The 23,637-nt window shown below is 40.7% G+C and overlaps 1 protein-coding gene across 4 annotated transcripts in view; it reads right to left on the bottom strand.

Moving 5' to 3' along the window:
• Positions 1-23,637, bottom strand: part of LNX2 (ligand of numb-protein X 2) — an 86,451-nt gene that overhangs the window by 12,822 nt on the left and 49,992 nt on the right. For all 4 annotated transcript variants that reach the window (XM_082859289.1, XM_082859287.1, XM_082859286.1 and 1 more), the window contains 6 exons: positions 20,103-20,329; positions 18,761-18,960; positions 13,247-13,615; positions 9,646-9,783; positions 6,090-6,267; positions 1,295-1,526 (listed from right to left, as the gene is read on the bottom strand). In XM_082859289.1, coding sequence (XP_082715415.1) covers positions 1,295-1,526; positions 6,090-6,267; positions 9,646-9,783; positions 13,247-13,615; positions 18,761-18,960; positions 20,103-20,329 — 1,344 coding nt within the window. The remainder of the gene's footprint in view (positions 1-1,294; positions 1,527-6,089; positions 6,268-9,645; positions 9,784-13,246; positions 13,616-18,760; positions 18,961-20,102; positions 20,330-23,637) is intronic.

Here is a 23,637-nt window from a genome sequence, read left to right on the forward strand (position 1 = left end):
CCTGTGCATTTCTCATCTAAAATCTTTGTTATTCTTCCTGGCACATCAGAAAATGCTCTGAACAAAGGAAGAGATACTGACCCCAAAACTAGCCTGGAATAACAAATAAGGAAAGCTACAAGAAGCATGCGGGTTTCTCCAGGACTCCGTTGGTCTCAGCCTGTGCAGCAGCGGAGTTGGGCACTTGGGCAGAACTGCTCAGCATGAGGGTACAACTTCACACACAGAGTTCTGGGCTGAGTGTTTAATAAGATCAGTTAGGTTCCTTCTGACAGCTGACACCTCACAACTTAGATGGCATGTCTGCAGGAGTTGAATAGGAACCATTTAAATCTATGTTGACTTTTTAATGGGGAAAAAAATCAGTTTTTAAACATATGAAGCAGTTAATCATCTCTGTCATGAAAAATCTCCCCTCTTACTTTTCTTTGTCCTTCTTCTTTTAACCGAGAGGACAAGTCAGCAAGTTAAATTAATAAATGAAATCCAATAATATCCTTGCTTTTTGTGTTATTCTTCATGTGAAAGTACTTTATAAACCATATAGCACTGTATAAATGCTAGTTATTATAAATTTATTCCACATGAAGCTAGATGGCTCAGAAACGGGCATATTCTTATTGCTTATTTTAAAGAATCAGTCATTTTCATACCAGTTTAAAAGTCAAAACGTTTCGTCATATTTCAGTTTCAGGATTCTTCTGTACAATAAGAATCTAAACTGAGTTGGAAACAAATGAAGATGGTAATTCACATCCTCTCTACCTCAATACCAAATTACACAACTACCACCTGGAGGTTCCAAAATGTCTCACGACCAGACACCGACCAACTACAGAATGTCCTGTCTGGTGAGCTGGTCATGAGCTGTGACCTCCTCCTAAAGGGGGTCAAGAGCAGTAACGCTTGAACACCAAGGGTGTGGCCTAAAGACTCTTATGTCCAATAAAAACTCAGTTTTACACTCCTTTGTAGGAAGAGTAGGGCTTTTAGAAATACTTCTGGGATAGGGAAAGGCCCCACACTTTGACCTATTTTTTTCTGGTGAAAAAATGCACATAAGTCTAAGCATGTATCAGAGTGAATGTTGGTAAAGCTGTTCTAAGCAAGAGACTGACCACCCAATCTCATAGCTGGCCCACTGGGGAGCCTTTTGTAGGAATGAACAGAATAGCTTTATTTATTTTTGTAAACAGATGTAAGTCTTTTCAGCTTCGTTCTTAATTTGCTGTGCTATACCTCGATGAAGATTGCAATTGCAATTTTCCATAAAACAACAGAAAAGCTGCAGTACCTGGGCAGCCCAAGCCACATGACCCATGACGGGGACCAGCTGGCATCATACTCATTCTCGCTGACAGTGCTGGGCTGCTCATCTGGGCCATGGGCGGCCTCCTCCACAACCTGCACCTCCAGTGCTTTCAGGGCCACCGTGGGCGACGTGGCGCTGGCCTTCAGCATAGCCACAGCCTCACTGTGACTTAAACTGGTCAAATCGATGCCATTGATATTCAACAAGATGTCACCTGTTCAAATAAGGGAGCAAGAAAAATGAGCCACCAAGTGATTACTTCCCTGTAAATCCTGTTATCTGTAAACTAATTAACAAAGGTTAGTTCCAAAAACTCAGATGACATAATAAGGGAAAAGACCATTTTTCTCTTTATAATTCTTAGAATACTGAGGAAAAATCCAATTCATGGACAACACTCCAAAACAATTCAAAAATTTTAAATAATGTAATAATATGTAGGAAAAGGTTTGGCTCGAGGCCCTGGAATGCGGTTGGGGTCCACATCATCAGCCCTGGTATAGCTGTGGACGGGCCCTGGGCGCCTTCATTTCTCTTCTTACCCTTCCTTCCAATTAGAAAGTGATTTGATCTTTTGCTCTTAGAAGGGAAACGGTTTTATACATCTAGGCAGCCCTACATAGTTCACTCAGTGCAATCATCTCAGTATGTAGAGAAGAGACCCTTGGGCCTACACAAAGAAATGAAACTTGTGATTTGAACATGTCCTGCTTGAAGAAGAAAACTAGTCTTTGTTGCTCTGCCAAGTAATATAATAAAAAAGAGCAATAAGGCTCATATAAAAGGTTAGGAAGGAAAGGATTAGTTTTATAGGAAGCACAAACGTTTGTACTTAGAAAGCCCACGGAAAATCCTGCTCCCCCAATTCATCATTTTTCAGATTATTAAAGCAAAACATTCTCTTTGTAGAAAACTTCGAAAACATAAAATAACAAGAAGGAAATAAAATTACCTCAAATTCCACAACAGAACAAATAACTTTTAAAAAGCCTTCTAAAGATATAATTCATATACCATTCAATTAAAGTCTGTAATTTTATAGTTTTATAGTCACGGAGTTGTACAACCATCATGTCATTCTTAGAAAATTTTTATCACCACTCCCAAAACCCTGTACCCATTAGTAATCAGTTCCCTTCCCTGAGTCCTAAACAACTACTAATCTACTTTCCATCTCTATAGATTTGCCTTTTCTGGATATTTCATATAAATGGAATCATGTGGTCTTTTCTGACTGGCTTCTTTTACTTAGCATGTTTCCAAGATTCATTTATATTGTACAATGTGTCAATATTTCATTCCTTTTTATGGCCAAATAATATTCCATTGTATGGATAAATCACAGTCTCTTCCATCCATTCACTAGTAAATGGACATTTGGGATGTTTTTACTTTTTGGCTATTATGGAAAATACTGCTATAAACCTTCACGTACAAGTTTTTGTGTGAACATGCTTTCATTTCACTAGGAATGGAATTGCTGGGTCATGTGACAACTGTTTAACTTTTTGAAGAACTGCTAAACTGTTTTACAACACAGTTGTCCTGTTTTACATTCTCTCTGGCAAATATATGAGAGTTTCGATTTCTTTACATCCTCGCCAAATGTTATTGTCTTTTTTTTCTATATTCATCCTAACGATGAATTTGCATTTCCCAATAACTAATGTCACTGAGTATCTTTTCAAGTGATTATTGTCCACTTGTGTATTTTCTTGGGAGAAATGTCTATTCAGATCAGTTGCCCATTTTTAAATTGGGTTATTTGTCTTTTATTATTGAGCCTAAGGGTTCTGTAATCCCAAACTCCTAATTTATCCCTCCCCACCATGTTTCCCCTTCAGTAACTCTAAGTTTGTTTTCAAAGTCTGTGAGTCTGTTTCTGTTTTGTAAATAAGTTGACTTGTATTTTTTTTTAGATTCCCATATGATATTTGTCTTTCTCTGTATGACTTCACTTAGAATGATAATCTCTAGGTCCATCCATGTTGCTGCAACTGGCACTATTTCGTCTTTTTAATGGCTGAGTAATATTCCATTGTAATATGTACCACATCTTCTTTATCCATTCATCTGCTGATGGACACTTAGGTTGCTTCCATGTGTTGGCTATTATAAATAGTGCTGATGTGAATATCGGGGTGCACATATCTTTTCGAATCATGATGTTCTCCAAATACATGCCCAGGAATGGGATTGCAGGATATGGTAGCTCCATTTTTATTTTTTAAAGGAATCTCCATACTGTTATCCATAATGGTTGTACCAATTTACGTTCCCAACAACACTGTAGGGAGGGTTCCTTTTTCTCCACACCTTCTCCAGCATTTATTTGTAGACTTTTTAATGATGGGCATTCTGACTGGTGTGAGGTGATATCTAGTAATTAGTGATGTTGAGCATCTTTTCACATGCCTTTTGGCCATCTGTAGATTAACAGACCATAAGTGCGTGTATTTATTTCTGGGCTATCCTGTTCCGTTGATCTATATTTCTGTTTTTGTGCCAGTACCACACTGTTGTGATTACTGTAGCATTGTAGTATAGTTTGAGGTCAGGGAGCCTGTTTCCTCTGGCTCCATTTTTCTTTCTCAAGATTGCTTTAGCTATTCAGGGCATTTTGTGTTTTCATACAAATTTTAAAATTTACTGTTCTGTGAAAAATGCCATTGGTAATCTGATAGGAATTGCACTGAATCTGTTGATTGCCTTGGGTAGTGCAGTCATTTTGACAGTATTGATTCTTCTGATCCAAGGACATGGTATATCTTTCCATCTGTCTCATCCTTGATTTCTTTCATCAGTGTCTTATTTTTCAGAGTGCAGGTCTTTTGCCTCCTTAGGTAGGTTTGTTCTTGGGTATTTTTATTCTTTTTGATGGAGTGGTAATTGGGATTGTTTCCTTAATTCCTCTTTTTGATCTTTCACTGTTAGTGTATAGAAATGCAACAGATTTCTGTGTATTAATTTTGTATGCTGCTACTTTATCGAATTCATTGGTGAGCTGTAGTAGTTTTCTGGTAGCACGTTTAGGATTTTCTGTATATAGTGTCATGTCATCTGCAAACAATGACAGTTTCACTTCTTTTCCAATTTGGATTCCTTTTATTTCCTTTTCTCCTCTTGATTGCTGTGGCTAGGGCTTTCAAAACTATGTTGAGTAAAAGTGGCGAGAGTAGACATCCTTGTCTTGTTCCTGATCTTAGAGGAAATGCTTTCAGCTTTTCACCATTGAGTATGATGTTAGCTGTGGGTTTGTCATATATGGCCTTTATGATGTTGAGGTAGGTTCCCTCCGTGCCCACTTTCTGGAGAGTTTTTATCATAAATGGATGTTGAATTCTGTCAAAAGCTTTTTCTGCATCTATTGAGATGATCATATGATTTTTATCCTTCAATTTGTTAATGTGGTGTATCACACTGATTGATTTGTGGACACTGAAAAATCCTTCCACCCCTGGGATAAATCCCACTTGATCATGGTGTATGATCCTTTTAATGTACTGTTGGATTCAGTTTGCTAGTATTTTGTTGAGGATTTTTGAGTCTATGTTCATCAGTGATATTGGCCTGTAATTTTCCTTTTTTGTGGTATCTTTGTCTGATTTTGGTATCAGGGTGATGGTGGCTTCACAGAATGCAATTTTTTGTAATAGTTTTAGAAGGATAGGTGTTAACTCTTGTCTAAATGTTTGATAGAATGCTCCTATAAAGCCATCTGGTCCTGGACTTTTGTTTATTGGGAGTTTTTTAATGACAGATACAATTTCAGTACTTGTAATTGGTCTGTTCATGTTTTTTATATCTTCCTGGTTTAGTCTTGGGAGATTGCACCTTTCCTAAGAATTCGTCCATTTCTTCTAGGTTGTCCCTTATTGCCACAGAGTTGCTTGTAGTAGTCTCTACGGTCCTTTATATTTCTGTTGTGTTGGTTGTGGCTTCTCCTTTTTTCATTTCTAATTTTATTGATTTAGACCCTCTCCCTTTTTTTCTTGAGTCTGGCTAAAGGTTTATCAATTTTGTTCATCTTTTCAAAGAACTAGCTTTTAGTTTCATTGATTGTTTCTATGTCTTTATTGCTTGTGTTTTTGGTGTCATATCTATGATAACCATTGATTAATCTGTTGCATAATCCAAGGCCATGAGGGTTTACACTTGATTTTCTTCTAAAAGTTTTAGCTCTTACATTTAGGTCTTGGATCAGTTAATTTTTGTGTTTGACTTCATTTTTGGAGAAATAGCTTTCAAGACTCACTTTTCCATATGAACCAAGAGTATGGAGAATGCTACTGTTACCACTACCACCCCCACCCACACAAATTATATAGTATCAATCAATGGGGGTTGTGAAATTGTGAATGAATTAATCCCTAAAAACCACTTCTTTTTATTAAGTTTGTCTCTGCTCCACCTCTTCTGTGATCCTCCTCCCACCCAGACACCTTTTTAATAGGCAAAAGTGTATTTCAGTGAGATGATCCTTCAAAGTATCTGGTCTACCATAATGCTGGAAGCATAAATCTCTTAGAGGGTCTTTTCCAACATAAAATAATCCAACAGTCAGAGTAACTGTTAAGATTATTAAGCTTCAGCAATTTCCCTTTATGTTAGGCATTTTTCTAACCTTATATAGAGAGGCTTTATGCTTCCATTATGTACAGGACATTTTAAAGGATTTTAAAAAGCCATGTTTAATAGGAAACTTTGTAGACATTATTTTTAAAAATGTGAGTTGACTTTGGGAGATGTGGTGAAACTGTACAAGATCCCAGCTTACCTCTCCTGATTCTGCCATCACGTGCAAGGCAGCCATGAGGTGGCACACTGGTCACAAAGATGGGCAGTTCCCCACTTTTACTTCCTCGGCCCCCAGCTACTGTCATTCCAAGGGACTCGTGTGGTTCCTTCTTTATAGTAATGTGTTTTTCTTGGCATGTAACACACTGGGCAAGATCCTGAACATGAGAGGAAAAATTTATTGGATAATGAATAATATATATAGTTGAAGTAATGACAGCTAAAGTAAAAACATAACGTGGCAATTTTAAAGTCATTAAAAACAAAATCACTCTAGAACTGAAAGCAATACACAGTTCTTCAGAGGCCCATGAGCCCTGTGGATCACAGTGGCAAACTTTGGACTACTGTATTTTCACAGGACTATATATGGAACTGAAAAACTCAGGACTGTTGACATAGGGGGAGTCAAAGTAAAATACGCATATCATTTGTATAATTACCTTCAGCTCCCAAATATAAAAGTAAATAATGCATTTGAATTTTAAGATTCCGAAGAGAAGCCAATTAATTTTACTTCCACTTTTCTCCTATATTCTTTGAGAGAAAAGCTGACATAGTATAAAAGTGTGGATTTTACTAACTGCCAGAAAAAAGCTACAGAGCTCTCTTCTGATTCTGACTAACAAGGGTTATCATAGCACTCAATCGTGAAGCAGGTGCAAATCTGCCTTCAAAATTTGTGAAAAGCTAAAAGGATATGAAATAATTGAATTTTTGAAGTTAATCACAGGGAAATCCCCAACAAACTATATTCTCAGGGAAAAGCTATTTTTACTGACATTTGTTACTGTTACCTATTACTGAGATACTCCTGGAAGAAAAGGAGAATCTAAAATACCACTTTTCTGAATTAGAATTCAACAAAATCAAGGTGTACATATGCAATACGAATATTAAAATAACATTTATCGAAGGCTTAACTATGTGCAAAAAGCTCACAGCTTTACATGCGTCATTTCATTAATCTTCACAGTGGTCCTGAAAAGTAAGTACTATTATTGGCTCCATTTTGTGGATGAGCAAACAACTTAGAGAGGTCATGTAACTTGCCCCAAATCATACAACTGTAAGTTCCTGCACAGGGATTTGAGCAGATGCAAATATATAAACATATGCTTACATATGTGCACATAATATGTGTACATATTGTTTATATGTCCCCACACCACGTGATTACTGTCCTGTTAAGTGTAACAGTGGAAGCTAATGTCTCAAAAGGTTTCCAACATTTGTCAGCTCTGAGAAAATGTAGATAATAACATTATTAACAATATCAACAATAGAAATATGAGTTACCTTTACGGAATTATAACATTGCTTTAGTGACATTATTTGAAAGTGCTGACAAATCTGTGACTCAGGCCTTGGAATTGCAGGCCCATCTCCCTTTCTCTGGTCCTGGAATCCATGTACTCCTGAAATTTTATTAAGGCAACCACCTGCAATAACAGCCTGGTGTTTCTAGAGAATGTTACGACCTAGTAGAAAACTTGGAAATGTCTTAAGGCAGTCTCCTGTTTAAAGGTATGCAATCTATCTTAGTATCCTTCAAAATCGGGCAAAACCCACTTTATTATGAAGACAACTCATGTAAACTCAGTCTTGAGTATATTTATAAGCAATTTTGGCTTGCAGGTATTTAATCAATTAAAGGTGGTTGTTTTATTCCTCTAGATGGCTCAGATATATATATACACATTATTTTTTCCTCAGGAACCAAACCAGACTTCAAAGATTATACTCAGAATACTTCAAGGAAAGTTCTAAATCATACAAATGTTTATCTAAGCAGCTACCTAAGAGGCCTAGTAGCAGGCTAATGTATACTATAATTTTTAATGATGATTATAATCATCTGAACACGTTTTCTGGTGAATCTGTTTATTTTCCCTAGGAGACCCTTATTTTTCTAAATCAGGATTTTATATAACAAATGCAGTATATTAGTAGCAAATAGCTAACACTTAAAAGTACATTTCATGTGGCTGTTCTAACCAATAAGAGTTGCAGAGTACACAGAATAAGAATAAATTCAGCATTACTATTTAAAACGTTGTCACAGAAAGTTAAAGACAATAAGAGCAGCAGAGTTGAGAGAAGAATATGTTCCCCAAACAAATAAGCAGAGTTCTCTATATGAACGTTGGGATGACTGAGTACAGTTTTAAAAATTGTCTTAAAAATCATGTCATAGACACTCATGTTCAAATTACTGTAAAATTCAGTGACATAAAAGGGTCAATAATCAATTTTTGCCTTATATTGTAATTTTAGGAATATATATGTAATGCATAAAGGACAAGCCATATGAAAGTATTCAAAACTCCAAAACAATAACTCCTTTTTCATAGTCATCATCATGAAGGCAATATTATAGGTTTCCTTCATACTTTCAGTTTCAGTTCAGAAATGAGAACAAGTCTGTGGTTACATTTTCTTAAAAATATTAACTAAACCAAAGACCAGTGACAAGTCTCTACTTGAGCTCTGAAAACCAGATAAACCTGATGGGCGAAAAGTACTTGTGCCTTTAAGGGATGCTTTCTTAGGGTACCTGTGACATTCCAAAGGTAAGTATTCTCTCAAATACTGTACTTACATTAAGAAGTCATTTTAGCACACAGGGAACTTCCTGTGGTTTTAAGCAGACCAACAGAATTTTACTTAAAGAGAAGGACTTTGGAAGCTCATATTTAGCTTATATTTTCACACAGTTGAGTAAACATCATTTTAAAAACCCCAGCCTGGGACATCCATGGTGGTCCAGTGGTTAAGACTCCCCAGCCTACCAGAAAGTGGTAGGTAGGAAAGTGGTTAAGAAACCCCAGCCTACCAGAAAGTGAGTTCACATGAAGGAAACAATATCAAGAATGAACTACCAAAAAAAAAAAGAAGAATGAACTACCACCCTTTTTAAATTTCTGCAACTAAAGTGAGACAGTATCAAGATTCTCAGCACAGGTAAATGACCTTGGTATATATTATAAAACCGGTAAAATACTGAAGAAGCAGGGAAAATCCTCAACATACCGGAATTTTAAAATATTTAGGGTAGTCTTCCTATACTATTCATATAACAAAAAATATGCTATACATGTAGCTATCGAAGTTTATGGGTTATATGTTTAACATGCACATATCTAATCTGTTGTAGGCAAGCTATCCAGTTGCTAAGTACAGGCTGTCAATCATTGTCTTCACTATGCTTTTTCAGTTACATAACCAACTGTCACATTTAAATGAGTAAGCCGAGATAAACCCCACTTTCAAGCAGAACTAAACAAACCGAAGATTTTTCTGGTCAAACATTTCTCATCAATCACCTGGCAGAGGGTCCTTCCCCACCAAGAAACTCTACTGGTTGAGGGACTGAGACAACGCAGTCACTCTCCAAGGCAGCAAAACACATTGCGCATCCCAAACACCTAGTGCACTTTCTCCGACAGAGTTAACAGCCCTCATACATCTTCCCAGCTTGTAATGATCATCCTTTGAGGGTGGATGAATTAAGAACCACAAACAAGGCACCTTACCTTATGTGAGCTGGGTCTGTTGTAAGGCGGGGGCTGTGCGTGGTGCTGGCTGCTCTGAGTTCCTGCTTCTCGGACAGCGTTTCCAGGCTGGGGTTTCCCTGGTCTAGCAATTGTTAAATTCACCCTCTCGCCACTAGCCTGGAGAAAACACACAGACACGACTGCCAGTCATTAACGATGCTTCTCATTTCACAAAGCACAGGCACTCCTCACCAAGCCAGTGCCTTGCCGGGGGCGGGGGGGGGGGGGGGGTGGACTGCAGGCACCCGGTGGTCGGTGGTCGGAGAAGGGAGCTCTTCTCGTGAGCTCATGTTTTAAGACGTCTGCAGCTGAGATGCATGTGCACGGCTCTTGGACAGACTCTCCCCAAGGCTGCTTCCACAACAACCCAGGCAAAGCAAATTGCCCTTGTTCTTTCCCCATGATTTCCTGAAGGGTAACTTTCTTCTGAGACTTCTCTGCCCCTTCAAGGTTGGCCTTGGCATTGTGAGGGAGAGAGCAAGGAAAGAATAAAAGAGGAAGAACTGATTCGAAACCTGATTAAAATCCACTGCGACTTTACAAATAAATTCCATGGTGGCTATTTTGGAAGTAATAATCAGTGCAACTATGCACAGCTTTGTTTCTGTTTGCTATAAGTTTGAGTCAAAAATAGGACATCAGCTTAAATAATCCTGGAAAGAATGATTCTAGAGATCCTGTATAAGATTGTATTTATATAAATGTTGCACACACACCTGTGTTAATTATCTTATTAGAGGTTTGTGACTATCATTTTAAATTTAGAGGCCCATTATCTATATCCATATATATTTTAAACGTAGATGTACATCTATTTTTAAAAGTTATTTTATCTTTGCTTTTAAAGTACAGGCCTGATTTATTTGAAGGTGACTCTTGGTCATGACCACAATTCCCAATTGCATTATTACTCCTATGGGAAATTATGATGGCCTGCTTTCAAGGAATTGTGGTAGAAAGTGGGGACCTCCCCCATGATTACAGTCAGTAATGTTAAGAAATCACTATTTTCAGTTCTTTCCCCAAGTATTATTGACATATATCACTGTATTATTTTTAGTTTTTAAACTGGAGAATAAGTGTTAATTTTTATGTCCATCTAAAAAACATTTGCTTATTCAAGCATTTTATTCAACTAAATTTCAAACAAGTTTCTCAAAATAACTGAAAGAAAAACAATACGTGGCCAGATTCCCAAAGCACAGAGTCTGGGTACTTGATCTAAGGGGTAAATACAAAGTAGAATCCTGATGCTGAAAATTCTCACACTTCACATCATTTGATTGCACGGTGTGAAGTGGCGAGACGCTCCATCTGTGACTTTACTTCAATGTACATGTACAGAATTAGTTTCATTACTGCTTACTACCTCATAACCACCAAATACTCTAATTAGTATTTCAACTTTCACTGGAAAACCCCTGCGTATGCAAAACCTATTATTAATAGAAACAAATCCTTGATCATTCTAGATTTTTTGAAAGACAAAATTCTGTGCATGTGATGGAAGTGGGCATTTAGGACTTAAATGATCGACCAACATTTGGGTTTAGGCTGACTTTAAACAGATTGCACATCTAATATGTCAGGGATTCAAACACAGCAAAAAAAGTTCTGTTAAATTCAAGATTTTTAAAAATGCAAGATGTTCAAATAACAATACGCTTAAGTCATAGTTGAGTAGTACACTCTGATGCTGGGAGTATAAATTGGTATGATCTGATCTTTCTGGAGGGAAGTTTAGCAAAATGTCTTAAAATGAAAACAAAACATGAAAGTCTGTCAATAGGGGAACATTGAGTGAATCAGCTAGTAAAGATGATGGGGTTCTACACTTTCATGGTAAGAAGTTCACAACATACTGCTGACAAAGTTGCAAACTCAGAATTTACAAGATAAGCACGTGTGTCTAAGTATTGTGTAAATTTGTATCTATCTGTGGACATACACACTCAAAAGTTTGTAAGGATGTCCTCCAAACACTTAACATTGATATAGCTTGGGGTGTTTAGCCTGAATTTGATTGTAACTTCTTTTCAGTATTTTATCTTCAGTGTGCTCCTTTTTAGACATGCAATATGTGTTATTTTTATAATCCTCAATAAGACTTCATTTTTTTTCAAAAAGAAGTTGAGCAACCTGAGTTTTCTATAGTCTGGGAAAAATCACAGCACAAAATATGCAACTATTTGCATTATAAAAATCCAAATAAAATATATTATGAAAAATTTTAAATGTGTTTTCTACCTGTGTAACTATATTTTCTACATTTTGGTTAGAAATTTAGTAAGGACCATCTATTTAGGAATTAGTGTACTTTAACATTGCCTGAAATATATACAGGCAATATATTTCTCTCTTCCTTTCCATCTTACTGATCGGACTTCTCACTTCGGAAAGTCCACTCGACTTGCCTATTTCTGTTAACAAATCCCAAAAATGGATTAACTTTCTTCTTCTCCCCCTGCCCCCCGCAAGATGAACTTGATCTCAGCAGTGCAGCAGCTGGCGTGATCCACAGGTAAAGCTCCTGGTGCCCCGAATGCTGCCTCTGATTTGAGGGGATTTCAAGGCATTCAATTTTTTTAAGCCTCGAGTCTATGAAATAAGACCAATACCTGAACCGCCTCTCAATGCAATATGGCTGTGAGCGTGTGTGTGTGTTTCCTTAAGGCTATATTGAACCAAAAAGTGGGAGAAAAGGCAGTAGGTTGAAGGGGAGTGAGACGTGGGTTTTCTTAGTGTTAACATCTCATTGTTATTTGATTCTATGTGTGTGTGTGTGTATATATATATATATATATATATATATATATATATACACACACACACACACACACACCTATTTTCGTGACTATCAACTGACCTTAATTCCAAAAGTTCGGTTATATTAACTAATGCCTGGTTTCCACTGGCAGTGTGTGTGGTGCTCGCTTAAATGCTCCCATTTTGCTTCACCCTCGTACAAGGCTGCAGGAGACAGCCACGTTAAACGCCACAGCACGCTGCAGAGCCTAAAGATCTTCTCGGATGGTTTTAATGTATCTGCTTTGATGCTCTTACTAAAAACATGTTTTTTCTCTAATCATGACTACCTCCAGAGATACTGTGAGGACAATGTTGTGTGTTTGAAATGCTCTGAATTCCTTTAAAAAAAAACAGGCACTATAGAAATAAGTTGCTCTGAATAAAAAGTGATTTTCCCCCTCATTTTCATGGATTGTGCAGTAAAGGTGAGAGGTGAGTGAAGAGACCAGGTGAGCTACACCCTCGGTGACCACAGCTCCTTGGGCTCTCACCTTCTCCCTTGTGAAGTGTGGACACTGCCATCTGCCACGTGAAACCGTAGGGCCTTTCCTCCAGAAACAGCCCGCCTACAAGTTCATGGGTGTGCACACCAGAAGGGAGTCACCTGGGCTGAGCTTAGACTGGTGTGGACTGTGAAGAATTAGGTAGCTGTGCTCGACTGTCCAGCGAAGTCTCAAGCACCCCCTGGATCCCTGTGTCCCCTGCTAGTGAGAACCAAGGCTGCGCGATGGCAGGAAGGCTGAGGGCCTGGCGTGGGCGCGAGGGGGCTCACCTGGATGATCTGGGCAGCCAGCTCGGGTGTCCCGTGCTTCAGGTCGTGGCCGTTGACGGCCAGCACCCGGTCGTTGCCGCTCAGCCTGCCGTCCTGCGCCGCCAGCCCCCCTTCCAGCAGGTCGAGGACGAAGACGCCCGGCTCGTCGGTCCTTCGGACGAGTTTGATGCCGAGCTGTTCGGCAGAGTCCCGTTTGTGAAGAACCACCTGGAAAACCTCTTCCGGGGGTGAGCCGCCCACGGGACGGCTGTGCGCGCGGCCGCCGCAGCGTCTCTCCCGGAGCACGGTGAGGTGCAGCGTGCTGCAGGGCTGCGACAGCACGGCGCGGGCGTGATTGTGGGACACGCTGCTGATGTTGTGGTGGTTGACCTGGAAAAGAGGGTAACGGCTGAAGCGTGACAATCTTTTATCTTCCCAGCTTGTAGCAATGTTCATATAAGGGTTCTGAAGGAAACTGACGTTGTGAAAATGATACACAATCGTTACTTACAAAGACAAGCACTCCAAAGACATTTTAAAACGTACAGAGTTCCTAAAATTAACTTACAGTGACTAGCATTAAGAAGAGAATAGTCGTCAAGATCACAGGCTTTAATGATAGTCTTGAATGAGGGTCCTTGGTTCTGCAGTATAACTGGATAACCTCGGGCAAATTACAGAACTTGTTTCCTCACCTGTAAAACGTGTTTACCATCCACTTCATAGGGTCAGGAAGTGCACGACTAGACAACGTCAGATAGGGCAAGTGCTCATGAAAGACTAGTTCTAGTGGAACAGAAACTGAAGTGCTACTGGATTACAAAGTTACTTTTCCAAAATGAAGTACACTTAAGCTAGAGAAAACAGTTTTAAGGAAAGTGATGCACTCAAGTATACAGCCTTATGTTAGATGAGTGACTTTTACTTTCAAGAAGAGCCGATAATCATAATTCCACTAATTATCTGGCACACAAGTGTAATATATCTTATAAAATAAGCATAATTTAATACAGAGCATTTACTCATTAAACTTTATAATCTTGAAATAAGTACAGTGACTGTACTTGGACCTGTAACGTCACTGAGAAAATATACCCACCTTCAGTTATTTACCTAGTTAGAGGAATTAGCACAGTTGGTATTTATCACAGTGAGAGCTCCTCTGAACCTGCCTGAGGTGAAAGTGAGGGGGAACCAGCGCTCTGAACATCGGTTATGTGACAGGCTCTGGGTGAGGTGTGATCACCTAAACTCCTTACATTTTTTTCACATGAAATCTATGTGAAGCAAGACCTCTCCGCTTTCTGTTAATCTAGGGTTGATAGTTTTGAACACTGTTAACTTGAATTTTGTTGATTTTGGCCTGTTGGCATCTTTAAAAATTCAGTCATCAAATTCACAGATGTCATACACAAAGTTGCTATTCTCCCCAGTCTGCAACATCTATGCATTTGGTAGCCATCCAAGCCCTCAATAAAAACACTGAATACAGGGTCAAGTAGAGAATTAAGGCAGTTTCTAAAAAAACTAGCCTGACATGAATCCATTCATCAAAAACCATCATTTCTGGCTACTCAGCTAAGAGCTACCTATCTCTAGGCTCACAGCTTTCCGTCTTATATTCAGGTATATCACAAATGACTTTACGAAATATCTGGCTGAAATCCAGCCATAGCCGTGTGCAACCATGCAGCCTCACAGTATCCTTGGGAAGTAGGTGTGGAATATCCCACAGCTGGAAGAAGATTTTTTCCTTCATGAATGTGTGGTGGCTGGCAAAAGGCAGACAAAGCAGAGACCAGATAAAATACTGTCTCCAGGCTTCGTAAAAATAGCACCAGCAATAGTAAACTCTACCACTTCGGCTAAATGTGTTTTGTACCAATGCAATGAACATATGGCTGCAATTATTTTCCTTCAAAACTGAACATGCCTTAGTCACTGATGATGGATCAAACTGAAAATACCCATTCTTCATAATGCTTCAAAAGTTATATTATCTTTAATAGTGACACTGATGTAATTTATAACTATTTTTTTTCTTCAAACTGCTCAAAAGGCTGCATCACAAAAGGCCTTGAAGGTTATATGGGTCTCCTCTTCCAAGAGGCTATTTAGTAGAATAAGGGGTGTGTGTGTGTGTGTGTGTGTGTGTGTGTGTGTGTGATGCGGGGAGACCGAAGCCACACCCTGTCACTGCACACAGTTTGCTGAAATAGAAGCACAGGCAGCTTGACAGCTCTTTGCTCTATAAATAAACCGTCTTTCCCACTCCTGGGGATTCTCAGATGGGCTCACTGTATTATTTATGTATCTTATACAGAGTTGGACCAGGTAGTAAACCAGGTAGTAAAAAAATTCCAAGCAGCCTTATTTCCCAGCGTTTACTTTTGAATGACCATAAATACTCCACATTTGGGCAAGGGGCGTGGCTTTACTTACTGGCTCCAGCATACCAGTCAGAGGCCGAGCAGAAGTCAGGGCCCACAGTAGGAGAGATCCTTTTGAATCCATTAACCAGGTTATGTGTTCTTACTTTTCTTACCAATTTGAATCATTCAACTGGACTTATTAAGATGATCATTACTAGAGATATTAATATGTGTGCCTCCGTAAACAATAATAGTGCCTTGGAATTTCTACAATGTAAATTTATAGCTATGAGTTAACTTCCAAAAATGTAGTCAATAATTTCAGATAACTATAATTTTATTTGAGTTGTAAGGATTCAATTATATTACTAAACACAATTCTCTAAAACAGAAGAGTAAAAGTCCCGCTGCTGAAATATATTAGCAAATAAAACCTGAAAAACTATTTAACCTCAATGGTATTCAAAGAAATGCAGATAAAAACAAAGCATTTGGGGCTTCCCTGGTGGCGCAGTGGTTGGGAGTCAGCCTGCCGATGCAGGGGACGCGGGTCCGTGCCCCCGGTCCGGGAAGATCCCACATGCCGCGGAGCGGCTGGGCCCGTGAGCCATGGCCGCTGAGCCTGCGCGTCCAGAGCCTGTGCTCCGCAACGGGAGAGTCCACAGCAGTGAGAGGCCTGCGTACCGCAAAAAAACAAAATAAAAAAACCCAAAGCATTTGTTTTTACCTTTAGAATTTAGGAAAAGAATGAGAAATATATACAAATGTTAATACCCAATGCTAATACATCACTGGTAGCAAAAAAGAAAACACAAAAATGAATGCACACTTATTAATAGAGAGGCTGGAAGTGGGAGAAAATGGGAGAGAGAAAGAACGCTGTACGAGCTGCAGACAGGAGCCACCGGGCTCTCCTGGTCTGGGCCGCCCGGGTGTCAAAATGTCAGGGCGGCCAGCAGACTCAGACTGCGAGCTAGGAAGTCGGGAACACAGGGAAGGTTTTGCCAGCCTGGCACAGCCAGAGTACTAATGTCATAAAATGACAGCAAATACAGCATACAGTAAATAGCTATCTTTTACTAGTAAACACAGTGAAGAGCTAGCTACGGTATGATCAGGAAGCTGATTTTATATAAGCGGGACTGGTTACACTTCCTGTACCCCCTACTTCTTCTTAGTATTTAGTAAGAAACAAAACCTTGCTAGAAAGCTCAGTCTGTGTCAGCCTTGCTAAGGGCAATGAAGGAAGGGTTTGGGGCCTGAGTGTGTTAAAGTGGGAATAACACACCGTGAGGGGCAGCGTACAAGTGGGAGTGGAAAAATTCCTAGAGGGTCCAAGTTTTGTTTTAATAAAGGAGATGGCTATTCCCGACAGGATGTTATAGCCAAGTCCACTCTTTTACTGATTCAGCAAGTATTTCCTGTGCTTATGACATGCACAGCACTATGAGAAATCTGTATCACAACTGGTACTGTTAGGGTGGCTGCAATCACCACAGAAAGCCAAGCCCATTTAAATAGTTCACTGTGATTATACGCCAAGAGCTGAAGAGTAAAGCAGTGAACGCTGTCAGTAATTCAAGTAAGGAGAGGTCAGAACGGGCGAGAAGGGCTGAGCAAAGCTCTTAAGGATGAAGGTGGACAAGCCAGCACGGTGGGACAGCCTGGAATCGGGAGTGAGGTGGCGGCAAGAAGACTGCCATGTCTGGCTTTTCCACTGGATTATAAATTCCATGAGGACTGGGGGAGTACCTTGCTCTTAGTTGCATTCTCAGTGGCTAGTACGGTGCCTAGAACATTACAGCTGCTATGCGTGAAACAAAAAGGAAGGGTTAAGATGAAGATGACAGGCTGTGCAAGAGACCACAGAGGACCGTGAATATGAATCAGTCTGGGTGTGACGCTCTAGTCACATTTTCCCAAGGAAAGCAGAGTTACACATATATTAAGCTGGCAGTGATTTTGTCGGATTGAAGAGCGGAGAGCTGGGCGGCAGGGACGTCTGGTGGGGTGTGTACAGAGTTAGACACAGCAGTGGGGGCCTGGACTGAAGAGGGAGCAGGGAAAGGGGGAGTGAGGGGGTGGGTGTCAACACATCATGGTGAGGACCAAACAACGAAGGAGGGAGGAGTCCTGGAGCTTGGGTTCCTAGAAGATAGTTTTCCTTGTATTTCTTCTCTCTCCTTCTGGAGGTTACTATTTCTTTTAGCTTCAACTATCATCTACACTTGTATGACTCAAATACCCAGGCCAGTAGCCACAGAAGTCCAGTCCCATACAGAAGAATCCTCCCCTCCTTCTCCCCTCAGCCCCACGTGCCCTCTAAGAAAACAACACCTTGTCCCAAGCTAGTTCTTTTCGGGGAATAGCTATTTTTTCTTAAATGTCATCTTCTGACAGAGAAGGTGAGGGTAGCACCAAGGGTTAAAGGGTGGAGTGCACACTAGGGAGCCAAGGAGACAGGCATGGTTTCTGAATTCCGGCTTAAATCCCATGGTATAAATTGTAACTAACCAGTGCTGCACGGTCTGTCTTTTACAGACGGTCGTAATCAGTGTAGTAGAGGAAGGTAAACTAGACAATGCAGGTGATGGGTGGATGAGAACAGTGGATCTGGGATCAGAGGATGTCAGCATGGGTGGGACGGCTCTGAACCAGCCAGCCCTGCAGACCAAGCCGGGAAGAGCCCAGCCGGCCCCAAGAGCCCAAGCACTGCAAGCACAGCCACATGCGGGACTGGAAATAAAGTAGGGAGAAAAACTACATTCCATGCATATGGGGAAACAGAAGAAATTACAGATAAGTTCTGACTTCTTTTGCATATAATAGCAGTAAAACTAACCTATATACAACTCAAGTTCCACAGTACCACAATGTTTTTTTTTTTTTTTTTTTTTTTTGCGGTACGCGGGCCTCTCACTGTTGTGGCCTCTCCTGTCGCGGAGCACAGGCTCCGGACACGCAGGCCCAGCAGCCACGGCTCACGGGCCCAGCCGCTCCGCGGCATGTGGGATCCTCCTGGACTGGGGCCCGAACCCGCGTCCCCTGCATTGGCAGGCGGACTCTCAACCACTGCGCCACCAGGGAAGCCCACAATGTTCTGTTTTAAACTTATGAATAAGAACAAAAGAGCGCAAGTTAACACAGTAATTAAAACGGATACCTGAAGAATCTGGTCTCCAGCAAGAAGTCTCCCATCTCTGGCGATTATCCCATCCCGGTAGACTTCCTGGATAACAATGTTAATCAGTGGCGTTTCATTGCCACCCACAATGCTAATTCCTAGCTGAATATAAGGATTAGACCGGTGAATTTCAATTGTGGTGATTTCGCCTTCTGGTAAACTAAGTGGCTGCTGTGTGGCTGCCAAGTTAGAAATGAGAGAGAGAAATAGATGGAAAGAGAAACATTTTATATTTTGGTTATCATCTTCAGGTAAATAAGTCATCTTACATTAGCAGATGGTAAAGAACTATGCAATACCGCTGGATAAGGAAAGCAGAATGACAAAAAGTATCTGTTAAGATTATCTAAACATTTCTTGTCCCAAAGGTGATCAGCGAATTATCACAAGCGGTTACTACGTCTCAGATCACAGTGATCTGATGGAGCAATAGTAAGAGAACGTCATCTCGACCTAACTGACGAGAGACGGTTTGGTCGGTGGAACACGTGTAAACAGTGCAAAGCAGCATAAAGACGACTCTGTGGTATGTGATCGCCACGGGGTGAGAGAGGAGTCCCAAAGGCTCTAAGAAGGGGTGGCTCTTGGAAAAGGGTTATGGCTGGGGCAGGAAAAATTTGAATTTGTAGTAAGATTTGGAATTTGTTCAAGAAAAGTATATTTAAAAATAAATGCCTAGAGCCAACCATCAAGACGTGTCCAAGATCCATGACTACAGGCCTTCTGTTCACTCCTAGTGGCTGTACAGTCAGATTCGTGGCGGCCACCAGAGCAGAGCAATAGTCACGGGCGTGGCCGTGGGGTCAGATATACACCCAGCCCTTCCCCGGCGGCACGAGCCGACCAATCCGTCTCAAGATTTAGGCCTCTCCTGTCACAAACCAGCTCCCAGCACCGTCAGCGGCATTTAGTCAGCTAACGGATGGGAAGGGTCCGGCACACGTGTGACACAGGGAGTGCCTAATTTGCGGTATTATTTTTGTTGCTCTTGATGTTGTTGTTTTCTTAGTCAAGAAGCAACAAGCGTTTGCACACAAACATCTAGTAAGAAGCAGGTTAACAACCAGTGAATCATGGACTAAACAGAAGAGGGAGGGAAGGGTCACCTTCCTCAGAGTAAGTTCTGAGCTCTGCTTCTAAACTGCAAACTGTCAGACTTGTGCACTTTAAAGGGTGAGTTATGTGCTATGTGGATTATATCTCAAAATTCATTTTTTAAAGAGGAAAGAAAACGCATGTTGGGAGAGCAGCAGGGAGTGGTGGGGAGGAAGGCAACGCCCGGTTTGAGAAGAGGCGAGGAACACAGGCAGCCGACACGTACTGTCCCCGGTAGGGCTCTCCTCGAAGGCGGGGTTGTCCAGGCCAGGCTCCTCTGTCCAGGCGGGAAGGGACGCCGATGTCAGGGTCGGCCCTGAACAGTCCGCTTCGGGTGATAAAGTAGCTGGAAGATCTATGACCATGGTTCCATTTTCATTCTCGATCTCCGTCTGAGCTTTACTAGTTTTCCGTCTCTCCAGGGCAACTCTCTGATGAGAAGCTCCAGGGCATCTAGAAAGAGAGCGTCAGGTGGTTTCCAGATGATGTGAAAGGAAAAAAAAGCGATTAACAGTTTGTACCACAACAAAACAATGGCAATGGCTTCTACGCAAAAAGCACCTGGAAGTACCCACAAGCATTTCCACTCAAACGAAGTTCTTACCACTCCACGGAGCAAATCTAAAACAAGGCATTTGCACAAACATGTACTCAGGAATCTATTAGTACCAGAAATAACATACACAGTGTAGTACACCAGTACAGTTCTCCCTGCACTGTGAGAATCATCCTGAGGTTCTGATTTCATAGCCCCTTTTACAGGTTAAACGGCTGGACCACAGGACTGGAAACCAGCACCTTCCTCCACAAGCCCCCTGCGTCCTGCCTTAGACCCTGAGCACCCTGCCGCTCCGCTCTCACACCCAACACTGCACATCACCTGTTAGTGGGTGGAAATACATCTGAAGCTTTACCACTTGCAGGAAGGCACAGCAAAGGCTCAAATTTATGACAGGCATGGGAGGAGAGGAAAACATATCTCCTGGTTTGTAAAAACAGAACTGCAACAGTGGAATTACAGATATGCTATGAAACTTGAAGAATATACTTGTAAGTACCGGGGAAACTTACATAAGCACCAAAAAATAAGGGCTGTTAACTTGCTTGTTTTTACTTACTTAGGCCAACAAAGGGGCAGATATATGTTTGTTTAAACATTTAAAGAAAGTCTTTATACACAGATGTTAGCAGTGCTGCAAGGTGCCAGTTCTTTCCACCTGACACCCTGACTGGACAAAGTGACGAATAATGCCCAGTAGGAGGAGTGGGTGGAAGAACTGGGGATTTGTACAGGAGCCAGGCCCACGCGCCTAGACCCCGACACGGCTCTACAGACTCCACCTACTCTCCTGCTGGGGTAAGAAGTTTAGCAAAGGGTGGGCAGGATCGGCGACAGTCTTGTGGCTAGGGCTGCAGACCTTCATTCAATAACAGGATTCTTAAAACTCTAAAACTTCAATCAAAATTAAGGACAGAATTCAGTTAAAATTGAAAGCTATTCCTTAATGATAAGAGTAATAAAATTTCCCTCATGAACTGGAGATTTCTTTTAGGTCCTGGATTTCAAGTTCTTGAAAAGGATCATTATGAGATTTCTTTATTCAACACTCTCTCCGGACATGCTTTCTCTTCACCTTGCTAAGAAGGGGGTCCAATTATTTTCTTCCAGGGAGTGTTTCTGCAAGGGCCTGGCAAATATGTTTGAAAATGATGTCACTGAAAAAATTACTTTTGTCAAGTAAGCATATTTAATTAGAAATGCATTTTAAAAAATTTAATTCAACAAAAAATTGACACTAAAAACTGAATCAGAAAAAATACTTTTGATTAAGAAGACAGGTAATGATTTAGTTCTCAAAATATGTATCATACACAAATATCTACATGGCCAATGGCTAGTCTTTAATGGAATAGAAGGACTAGGAACAGGAACTGAAGAGGAAATACAAACGATGTGAACACCTGGGAATGAGCCTAACAAGCAACTAAAAAAATCCTACAAACTAAATAACCATAAAGGCTAAGATATAGTTATTAAACATGGAAAAACAAATTTAAAAAGCAAAACTTAAGATTGTTAGAGAGGTGAAGAAACAGGTATACTTAAGTTCCCAGTAGGGCAGCAAATTGTTAACAGGAATTAAAGATATTAAAAATGATACTATGTAAAAATATGGAAGAATGATCCTACCCGGGAATAGAGGAAGGTTACACAGGGAACCTTCGGGAACACCCGTGTTTAAACACGATGGAGCAGCTGAGTAGACTGAGACAGAACAACCAGACAAGAGTGTCAACAAAGAAAAAGCAGCCAACTGTGCAAATGCCATAAAGGGGGCAAATAAGATAAGGGCCAAAGCACTGGTTTGATTTTAAAATTAAAAGGTCATGGTGACCTTAGAAAGAACACTTTCAGTGATGAGGGCAAAAGCCCAGACTATAACACAAGCAGTTCTGTTAACAAAATAACATGCATTCCACAAAACTGCACAACAAAACTTACAGAGCTTAGGTGGAAAGAGGACCGGGATAGATAGACCATTCAACACCGGGGCATCTGGGGATGGAGAATGGCTGCTAATGGGTACAGGGCTTCTTTTTGGGGTGTTGACGTGTTCTAAAAGTTAGATTGTGATGATGGTTACACAATTCTGTGAATATACTAAAAACCACTGAATTGTATACTTTAAAAATAGGTGAAGTTTACAGTAGGTAAAATATATGTCAATAAAACTAATTTTTAAACAAAAGGTGAATAGGGAATGAGTAGATCAGAGCAGGCTTGGACAGAGAAAAGCCCCTGACCACAGACAGCCCACAGCCAGCATCCCTCAAATTTGTAAACATTTGGAACTGAAAGAGAAAGGAAGAAACCAGAATTTGCTGGGTGTCTAATTAGGGCCAGTCACTGTGTAGACCTTATGTACAGTATTTCACTGAATCCTCAAAACTGCTCTGTCATCCCCATTTTACAAATGGGAAACTTAACTCACTAAGCCAGCATCACATAGCTGTTAAGTTATGGAGCCAAAATTCAAGCAAACTCAGACCTGATTTAAAGGTGCCTGCTCTTTACACTGGACCATACTAAGCGTATGGGATTCTTTTCCCAGGCCTTAAGAAAACACAAATTGAATTTGTTCTACAAACTTGTACCTAGAAACACAGCCATAGAATGTTAGAGTGAGAAAGGCTTTGGTGATCATGGAAACACGAACGGAAATCACAAACAGCAACAAAAACCTGTGCATCTTTTTCAATGGAGTATTTAACAACACAAACCGCAACTGGCATAGGGGGATATAACTGGGATCATTCCAGCAGGTAACTGAGTGTAGCAGGAGGCTAGTTTGGAGGCTATTACACATGATAAAAAACACCAGAAAAGAAGTGCACCACTGAATGACGTCAGGGTAGGCGTGGGCTCAGACGATGCAGGTGGAAGTGGAGCCCTGAGACAGTGGGCTGCCCTTAACAAGGGCACTGGAGGCAGCGTGACCTGCCACAGGCTGAGGGCTGTGCCCCCCAGGCAGGCTTCTCTACATGCAGGTGTGTCTTTACATTTTTCCTAAATAAAGCCCAAAGGCTCTTGCAGCACCTACAGCCAAACTGAGGGACTTTTCCTTTCCTGCTGAAGGTTGTAATTTCATTCCACTACTCTGGCTCTCCTTATGGAGGAAAATCACATATGCACCAGCTTGATTTATGGCACGGTGGCATCATTCCGAGTAACGATGATTCACATTAGGAAACACACGGTG

This window comes from Leucopleurus acutus (assembly GCF_964270905.1).
Source record: "Leucopleurus acutus genome assembly, chromosome: 18".
Lineage (NCBI taxonomy): Eukaryota > Metazoa > Chordata > Mammalia > Artiodactyla > Delphinidae > Leucopleurus > Leucopleurus acutus.